The sequence below is a fragment of the Arachis ipaensis genome, chromosome B04, assembly GCF_000816755.2.
Source record: "Arachis ipaensis cultivar K30076 chromosome B04, Araip1.1, whole genome shotgun sequence".
NCBI classification, from domain to species: domain Eukaryota; kingdom Viridiplantae; phylum Streptophyta; class Magnoliopsida; order Fabales; family Fabaceae; genus Arachis; species Arachis ipaensis.
The window spans coordinates 125,749,024-125,759,507 of record NC_029788.2 but is presented as its reverse complement, the minus strand read 5'-3'; the positions used below and the strand labels follow the sequence as shown (position 1 = coordinate 125,759,507).

The 10,484-nt window shown below is 33.2% G+C and overlaps 1 protein-coding gene across 1 annotated transcript; it reads left to right on the top strand.

Annotated features, from left to right (window-relative positions):
- On the top strand, window positions 3,778-5,022 carry LOC110271620. The gene is made up of 3 exons (XM_021122623.1): window positions 3,778-4,218; window positions 4,305-4,530; window positions 4,640-5,022. Exons 1-3 carry the CDS (start codon window positions 3,778-3,780, stop codon window positions 5,020-5,022), a joined length of 1,050 nt encoding a protein of 349 aa, XP_020978282.1.

The window sequence follows — 10,484 nt, the reverse complement described above, 5'->3', positions numbered from 1 at the left end:
TATTAATAATAATAATAATAATAATAATAATAATAATAATAATAATAACTTATTATCATTTTATTTATATTTAATTAGATACTTTTGCCGGCCTCTTTTTTTTTTTTTCTTTATGCATATCTACCACCAGAGCTGCAATATGATTGTGTTATTGTGTATAAATAATAATTTGTCAAAACAAATATTTGTAAATTTTTTTTGACACAGATCCGTCAAGTTAGATATATGATTTTCTTTTCTATTCTTGCGCATCAATAAAATTTTTCTACTCCTACTCTATTTTCGTTGTTAGTAAAACTAAAAATATGAGAAAAATAATTACTTTATTTTTGTTGGTAATATGTGTAAAAATGAAAAAAATATTTTATTTTTATTGAATATACTTACGTGAACTGTTTAAATTTTTTTTTTTTTACATTTAGTAATTACGAAAATATAACATAATGTTTAATTTTGTTGATCTGTATGTTCATCAACTTATTTCAGTTTAAAATGGTGAAAATGTATTTTTTTTTTATAGTGCTAAAAAAACATGTCTATAAATTTTATTATTAATAAAAATATTTTTAAATAATTTTAAAATATGCCAAAAATACTTAGTTGTGATAAAAAATCTGCACTATTAATAAAAAACGTTATGTGACTTACTAATATTAGAATCTCACTTATCATATATACATAAGAAGTTCTTTTTGCCAAATCACTCTTTTCAGTTAATATAAAAACTCTTTATTCACACATGTGTATTTTTACCACGTTTTTAAATAATTTAAATATATTTTATCGATAATAAAATTTGAAAATATTTTTATCAATAATAAAATATTTTGAATGTATTTTTTGTGATATCAAACAACCTAAAAATTGACATGAGCTAACTATTAAAATATTAATGAAAAATATTTCTGATGCACTTTAATATTTCAACTCTCATCGAAATCGTTTAACCTTTTGAAACTAAATAAAACCCAAAAAAAAGAAGAGTTTTGACTTATGGAAGAGTGATTATCCTTGATGATTATGCTGAAGGGGATTAATTAATTGAATATAAATTATATCATGAATTCTTCTCTCCGTATGGATCGATGTTTTACTTAAACTATCGGGAAAAAAAAAAGGAACTAATAGAACTCGTGCGTCCTTTTCTATTCCTTCAAAGTAAGACACACGAGTGGTCGCAATTTAAAAATATTTTTGTTCTAACACATTCCTAAATGTCTTTTCGAAATTCAAAGTAGTAGAGAATGTGAGGAATGGATTATGAACTTCGAAAGGTTAAATATGTTATTTTATTCTTTTTCAACGTAACTTTAATGTAATTTCCTTTAGTGAAGCCTTGAAAACTAAAAGAAATTAAACCTTCGCAGTTTTTCTTTGTTGGGCCTTGAAAATTTTTCAAACCCCGGGTGTCAGCCCGATTCTAACTTTTAGGTACTGTTTGTTTTGAGGTATTGAGATGGAGATTGGAAGACTCCGTCTCAGTATTATGTTTGTTGGTCTAGAGACTGGTATTAAAATTTCAGTCTCTGTCTTAAAAATTTTAGTATTTCAGTACTTCCAAAAAGTAGAGACACTTTTTAATTATCTAATTCCTAATTTGCCCTTTTGACCAAATCAAATAATCAGGGTTGAGTTCTTCTAATATAATGTCAATCAGACCTTGGAGCCAACCCTGAAGTTGCTGCCGCTGCCGCTGCCGCTGCCCATCGCCGCCTACAAAACCACTACCTCGTCGTCGAAATCGTTGAACCATCGTGAGCAAGGTTAGTCGCCGTCACACCTTCATCTTCGTAGGCATATTTTTCAATTCATGGTATCCTCATGAAGCTTCTATTTCTCTTCTCTTCTCCTCCATATTTGCATTTTGCTTGTCGTCTCTTCGTGTATTTTTCGCATTTATGTTGCTTTTTATTGCAGTTTTATAGAAGTTGTATGGAGTTATATGATTTTTTATTCAAAATTTGTACTGCTTTGCTTGTTAAAATTTTTGGTAAATTTCAGCGCCTTCTGCAGATTATCTTCTATTTCGGTATTTTTTGTTTTTGTTTCTTGCATAATTTAAATTTGTACTCGGAATTGCTGCGTGAAAATTGTTGTCGTGTTTTTGTTATGCACTTTTCTGAGTCGAATCCCTAGCTCCCTTCCGGTGAGTTCATCTTCACACCTACCATTTGTCTCTGCCCGCAGTTTCATTCTTATTTTTTCAATTTTTAATATCAAGCTCGTATGGTACTCGATTTACATCTCACAAATTATTCTGCATTTATTTGCAAGTTGGAAACTTTTCTGTAATAACCAACGAAAATTTTCGAAGCTAACTTTTTTATTTCAGGTCTAGAATTGTAATGCACAGGGTATCTAATTAATTCATGGTCTATGCAAACTGCAAATGCATGAATTTTTCTAAGCTGTGTTGCTTCTGATTTTATTTTTTATTTTTATTTTTCCCTTTTGACCCTTTTTACTAATAAAGCTGGCTTTTTTTGCGGGGGACAACGTTTTGATGCTCAAGGAAGCACCATTGTAATGAGTAATAAGATTTAGGGTAGGATGATTGGGGAATTTGGGGGAGAATTATGCAAATTGAAAGAAGATTAATCAGGAGAAGAGAGTTCAACTATCCTCTAATGCACTTCCTATTATCCTATTTATACTAATTCCTTCAGTAACTAATTCCATTGCTATAAATTGTACTACTTTGGGCTATTTAGGGCCATAGTTGTTACATAGGAATTAGAATTTGAAACGCTGAAAAAGATTAAGTGTGTGATTGTACTTTGATGGCTTACACTTTTCCTTAACCATGCCTAAGTTTACACATGGTTTATACATATAGCCTGGCAAATTTTTGTTCTCTTATCCTACTTATATCGGATGATAATATTTTGTTTGAAATTAAAGTGTATTGTGATATACCTTTGATAAAAGAAGTTTGTGTCTCCGGTATTGGCCGCATCGTTGTCCATTCTAACTATTATTTATGATGCTTGTGAAATGGGGGATTAGCTATTCATCTTGAATGTGATTAGAAAATATCAGCATTCACCAACCTTTTTTAAGTCTCATACATTTACATTCTGTGGTGGATAGTGACAACATGGTGGGGATACACATAATATAGGATCACATGGTACAAAATATCTTTCTTTCTTTTTTTACTCAACTTTTTTAAGCATATGATTTCATTCCTCACTATGTTATGTAGTGCAGTTGGCTTTCATGTAGTTAATCTTGCTAGCTGTTTCTTTAGGGTTACATTGAGCTGTTTGCGTGACTGTGTAAAGTCAAAGGCTTAAAGATATGATTGTGACCTGTTCTTATTGTGAATGTCAATCCATTTTAATTTTGTGTGCTGATTTCTTGTTGAAACTAAAATGCCCTATGCCCTTACCTGGTTACCTACTATACCTGAGACAGAGTATTATGTCTTGCTGGTGGTTTTATAATTTTATTCAATGAGATATTTTTGAGTAATGAAAAATAGAGTTTGTGTGTTTTTTTATAAAATTGGACTGCAAACTTTATTGGAATTGGATATGGAGGTGTGCTCAACTGCTCATACTCATAGTAGGTGCAAACTAAATTTAAATTAAAACTTCATAATAAGTGCATTTCGTATTCAAGTACATGTGACAAAAGACATTGAATGATTATATCTAGTTTAGATTTTGATTTGAGTAAATTGAATGTTTATGCTTATTTTGTATGAAATAATTTTGTTAGGAAGGAATGGAACGGTCGGAAATTATTAAACGATGTGTTTCTTTTTATGAAACGATGAGATCGAAGCATGCTAATTTGATGTTGAACTTTGTTCTTACATTATTTGTGTACTTTAGGAATAGAAGTAGTGGGGAAGTGTCATTAGGCGGAAGAATGAATAGTAGAATTAGACGTGATGCTTTAGAGCGTATTATTGGTGAGGGTGATAGGAATTGTATTTGGGAGTTAAGAATGAAAACAAATGCCTTTGCTAATTTGTGCGAGTTGCTTCAAGTCCAAGTAAGCTTGTTGGAACAAGTTGCAACTTTTTTAATTATCTTAGCTCATCACAAGGAAAACCGTAGTCTACAAGTTAGATTTTGTAGGTCTGGGGAAACAGTTAGTAAGTATTTCAATAAGGTTTTAAAGGCTATTATACGTATGCAAAACTTGTTATTCGCGAAGGCCTCACCGGTTGAAGAGGATTGCATAGACCCAACATGGAGAAAGTTTAAGGTAAACCTAAATGGATTATGTATGTAATTTGTTTTAAGCCTAGAAGGATTGTCTATCTAAAAGTTGTAATTTTTTGTGAATTATAGGATTGCTTGGGAGCATTAGATGGCACTTATATAGAGGTGACAGTCCCCGAGTCTGATAAATCAAGATATCGAACAAGGAAGGGTAAAATATGTACTAATATCTTAGGAGTATATAACCAAGATATGAGCTTTGTTTATGTACTTAGTGGATGGGAGAGATCAGTATCTGATTCAAGAATACTTCGAGATGCAATCACTTATGGTAATAGTCTCAAGATACCTCATGGTAATATCTAGTTTATAAGTCATAAGTTAGATTTTGACATTAAGCTTGACTGCACAGTTGTAGAGCTTATTTTGTTTGTATGTAATATTTATAAGTAATTACTATTTAGTGGGTACGGGTTACACAAATGGTCCTGGGTTCCTATCACCATATAGAGGCACTCGCTATCATGTTAGAGAGTGGGCTCAAGGAACATGTGCACCTTGCAACTACCAGGAGTATTTTAATAGAAAGCATTCTTCTGCTAGGAATGTCATAGAGCAATGCTTTGGATTACTTAAGAAGAGATGGTCAATTTTAAGAAGTCCTAACTTTTACCCTATAAAAAGACAAAATCATATCATAATTGCTTGTTGTCTGTTGCAAAATTTTATTCGGAAGAACATGGATATGGATCCGGAAGAGCAAACTAGCTTCTTAGATGAATTTCTGCCTGTCGGAGAGGAAGCACCAGATGAGTTGATCGATGTGGTTGAAAATACGAATGAGTGAACACAATGGCGTGACAACATTGCAATTGAGATGTACGAAGAGTGGCGAACTAGTCGTACGGAATAGGAAAGCTTATAGGCCCAACTTGAATCTCCTTGTTTAATTTGGCATGAAACTTGTGATGTAATAGCTAAATTTGTGTGCGAAAGACTTTCCATTGTTTTGTTGGACTTTTTGTCATTGAAATTTTTAAATGGTTATTGTAAGCCTTGTTTGTAATATTCATAATTATTAATATGACTAATTATTGTGTTGTTAGATTTCTATTATCATAGGTGATGTTTGATTTTAATGGATTGTACAACTTATTGCATGTTACATTTCTTCTTAGATGACAATGGACAAACGCATGTGGACTGATGAAGAAACTGAAGCATTTGTTGGTTTCATGGAGCAGTGTGTTGTTGATGGTTTGAAAGCTGATTGTGGACAATTCAGACCAGGAACTTTTGAAAAATTAGCCTTGAAGATGTTGGAAGCATTCCCAACTTGTACAGTAACTGCCAAGCATTGCAAGAATAAGCATAAGCGACTGAAAGAGAAGTATCAATATGCCTCTGAGATACTGGCATGTTGTGGATTTGGGTGGAATTCTGAAAAATAGTGCGTAGATGTTGACAGTAGAGACGTTCTTGATGCGTGGATGAAGGTTGTTAACAAACTTACTTGAAATTATTTTATTAGTGACTTTAGAATATGTATACTAACTTCTGTAAGTTTCATCATAGGCACACCCAACCAAATTTTATACTCCTGGTAAGCCATTCCCTTTGTTCCACCGATTAGAGGGTATATTTGGAAAGGATCGAGCCACGGGTGCAGGTGCAGTCAGTGGTTTTGATGTACAGGAGCAAGTTCAAGAGGAGGAGAAAGATCATTGTCCAAGTTTGGACGATTTTGGAATGTCAGCAAATGTAAGTTTTCATGAAAGACAAGGAGCAGGTTCACACTCTGATGCTTGTGCAGCCAGCGGAAGGCATTCGGGAAAGAAGCGGAAGCAAAATGATATTTTAGAGAGGATGGTTAATCAGGTGCAATTTTCGACTGCTGAACAAGGAAGGAATGCCCAAGTTCTTGCTGATGCTATATCTGAGGTGAATGAGAAGTTCATGGTCGGTGAGAAGCTTGAACAGCTTGGATTCGATAACGATGAGGTGGTGCAGGTTGCAGTGAAGTTTGCTAATAATGCACAGATGGAGAAGGTTTTCTGGGATTTGAAGGATTCTCAGAAGAGTGGTTATATGCGATCCATTCTCAATTAGAATAAGTGGTTCTAGCTAACGATTCTTGTTGAACATAGTTAGGATGATTTAGTTATTTTTATGAATTCAATAACTAGTTAGGATGATTTAGTTATTTTTATGAATTTAGGATGATTTTGTTATTTTTATGTAGTTATTTTTATGAATTCATTAACTTATTAGGATGATTTAGTTATTTTTATGAATTCAATAAATTATTAGGTGAAATGTCCTAATTCACAAGTTATTATTAGATTCTGTCTTTTCAAATTATTGCTTCATAAATTTTCAAGGTAATATTAGATACTGAATATTCAAACTAATGCTTCATGAATTTATATTAATGAGTTCAATATGCTAAATTCAGTCTCCTTCCATCTATGTTATTAGCAAGTTGTTATTCCCATCTATATTAAATGCTTTGTATGATATTATGATCATATACCTTTTTAGTTGGATCAGATTTTGCAGTTGTTTTGTTTGGAATTAGGTAAAGAATACAAGAATTTCCTAAAACAGCCAATCTAATTTCAAAAATTTAATGTCAACAAATCAGTCAATCTAATTCATTCATATACATGCTTTTACAACATGTTTACAAATACAAACAAATTACACACAAATACTCATGCTGCAATTTAAAACCCAACACTATAACTTAATCTGTAGTTCCTTTTGCCTTCAAGAGATTCTGTGATGCATAAGTTATGTACCCACTAGGTTTCTCACTTGTATATCATTAGCTTGCTTGGATTTCTCACTGGTGTGCTCAATGAAGTTTGAATGTCTCAAAATAGATGATAGCGTATGTAGCAGATCTGTAGATGAAATAAATTAACTTCAACTCTAAGCCAAAACAGCTTGAAGTTTGATTGTAGGATTTTAGCAAAAGAGAATACAAAAGCATAATAGTTAAATAGAACACAAGTAAAAGAAATATAGTGTGCATAAAGAGCAAACCAAAATGCAATTTCAAGGCTTACAAAATTACAAAAATTGGTCATTAAAGTAGTTTCCTATAAGGATTGGTGCAGTAATGCAGAAAATGTGATGGCGATGTTGGCTTCTTTGGAACATCTAACCAACCTCCAGTGCAGCTTTCCCTCTTTCGAAATTCTTGACAGATTTCTAAGAAGGAGATCTGGAAGGCAATTTACTTCGTTCTAGTTCTTTGTCGGATGTCCAAACTCAAAACGGCCTCAAATTTTGGAGCCTTTTGAGTATAGGATCTGCAAATACATAAGGTATGACAATAGCAAGCATGAGAATACTTTTTCAGTTAGTAAGATACTTCCTCAAACCTATGTAGTTGAATTGGTACACTTCAATGACATCGAAGAAATATCAGAAGTTGGAAAAGAAAACTTGGAGCAAATCTGCGGTCTTTCACTCGAGGAATGCAATGGAATTCGTACCCTTATAGTAGGTAATGAGAATGGTGCTAGAGATGAAAGCACCCTGCCAAGTCTAGAGAAATTGCTGTTAAACAAATTGCTTTTACTGAATTGTGTGTTTCAAGCTCCTCTGCATCTTGGATCCCTTTCCAAATTAAAGGTTTTGACATTGAATAATTGCCCACGTTTAAGAACCATTTTTCGCAATTGGGCTATTCAATACCTCTCAGAACTTCAGAAACTGGAAATTCACATCTGCATGGAATTAGAAGAACTTATAGTCACAGAGATCGGTGAGGAAGTTCTTCCAAAACTAGAGGTGCTGCTGCTAGATAACTTGCCAAGATTCCTATTTATATGCACAAATACAATATTGAGACGGTCCTCTCTAGAGCAAGTAAATGTATACAGGTGCCCTTTGTTGAAATTTTTACCATTTTGCAAAGACAAGGAAACAAACCTAAGATCTATTAGGGGTGAACAAGGATGGTGGAATGAGTTGATATCGAGACACAAAGCTCAATACCAAGACATATTTCTACCCTCGAGTGAGCTTACATTTTAGCCATATCTCTTCATGGTTTGAATTAATGTTTTATTAAGAAATAACAAGCAAGTTGTGCTTTTGCCTATTGTATTTTCCTAGTATGTTCTGTCTTAAAATCATTGTATGTTGTAACATCTTGTTCATGGGTAAAGTCTGATTTGTGTGTAAGTTAGAAGAGTCTTTCCTTCTAATAATATCTTCTTTGGAAAAACAAATGCAAATCATACAAGTTTTTTCAGTGCATATGAAGTAGAGTAGTTAGCTTTGGTCAGAAAAATCATCTTGAGCAAATGTATCGGTTGAACTCCGATTACATTTCATAATGTTCAAATTGTTGGGAGATATCATAATCGATTTGTCGGGATAGTGTTTATTTAACACCTTGTGTGGAGTTCTTAGTTGGATTTTAACATCTAGACATCTAGCTTTATAAGATAGCATATTATAAAAAATATTTCCAAGTACAAAATAGAGAAATGTTAGGAGATCATTAAAATTTATTGTTTTTTTGTCATCATTTAGCCACCAATTCAATTCTTTTAGTCTAGTAATCCACCAATATACTTTATTCCATACTTTTAAAAATTGATAGCGTCAAAAACAATAAATTCTAATAGCTCTCTAACATTATGTTAAAGAGCAAACCATGAGTGTGACATTTTGCCAGCTTCAAAATTGAGTTGATTAAATTTGACTTCAGCTAACAAAATTGTAATGAAACAAAATTATCTTCCTTTTTAGCTCTCAATGACATAATTGCAAACATTTGGCAGAGTAAAATAGTTGCAACCAATAAGCATATCAACTGCAAGCAATTTTGGTTCTTGAAATACAATGAAAAATAGCAAAGACAGACTAGGTTATGTGCTCTAAAACTCAATCACCATGTAACCATTTTCTCCTTTTAAATTTCAGAGACCACAAACTCAAAATCACTCACTGTGGAAAATAACTTTTCAAATCGAGACTTTATTCAAAGTTAACAACGATGCTAACTATCTCATATCAGTGTCATCATCGAATCATCAGAAATTTGGTATCAAAATTATCATAATCATCAGCTTACATACCTTATTCGGAGGATAGCCCTTGTTTCCAGCATGAATAGCAACCAATTTGCCCCTGCAACCAACAGAAGAAAGTGAGAGAGAGCAAGAGAGAGAGAGAGAGAGAGAGAGAGAGAGATCGAACGTGAGAGGAGAGACAGATGGAAAGAATCGTAAGCGAAGGAATTGATGAAACGATGGCAAGGCTTCCTCGTCGACGGCGAACTCGACGCCAAGCAAGAGATTGACGCGGCAAAATTGGGTGAACTGACGGGAGATTAGGGATTGAGAAAGGAGGAAAGGGAAATGGTTGTTTGAAGGATTGGATTTAGGTTTTATTTTTGTTTTTTTCTTTTAATTAGTAGGGATAATTTGGTCATTTCATTTATTTTAGTCTCTGTATTATATTTTGAACGATATTTTATACCAAACACAATACTGAGACTTATTTTAATTCTTGTCTCTCTGTCTCTGTCTCTCAGTATCTGTCTCCCAGTCTCTCTCTCTACCAAACGCTACCTTATAGCAGAAAATAACTTTTGCTCGACAAACAAAAAAATTGGATGAATTTACGGTAATGGAATTTGATTATGATTGCAAATTTGTTTCATTATAAATATAAATTTGATTTATAGATTTTGATTTCTGAGTACTATAATACCATTCCGTATTTCTATTCAAAATGTCTAATGATCATTGATCTGTTACTTAAACTCTGGCCCACAACCGCACATATCTCGGAACCTAGTATAGCTGGCAGAGATATTTCCTCTAACAACCTCTTCATTCAGACCATTACTATCCCAACAAATTCGGATAGACTCCGTCAAACTAGTAACAAAGATACCAATAAACCTGAATAACAAACCACACAACAACAGCTCAATATATATACTAGTAAGCTAACTAGTCCAGAGGTACGCAACTCATTCCAGTTCTACTCTGAACTCTCTTACTCTCATACTTACTTGAGCGTTGGAGTCCCTTTGCAAGTGTCCAACGCCGCCTCCCCTACAAAAAGAACGACGTTCCTTCCTCTCACCTCCAAGAAAAGCAAGTTCAAGCACTAGCAGGACAAGCTATACCTCGGAGATATCTTTCACACAGGAACAATCATTATTGCATACTCATTGATCATTACTCATGCACATAGGAAATTAAGGAAAAATGATTAGATCTAGCTATGTCTCGGACTTGAATGCACTTATTTTAAGATGGAAAATCATCCATCAAA

Coding starts and splice junctions, on each gene's coding strand:
- LOC110271620 (XM_021122623.1), top strand. CDS start 3,778: ATGAGATCGAAGCATGCTAATTTGATGTTGAACTTTGTTCTTACATTA. Junction 4,219..4,304: donor CAACATGGAGAAAGTTTAAG/GTAAACCTAAAT, acceptor TGTGAATTATAG/GATTGCTTGGGAGCATTAGA. Junction 4,531..4,639: donor TAGTCTCAAGATACCTCATG/GTAATATCTAGT, acceptor ATTACTATTTAG/TGGGTACGGGTTACACAAAT.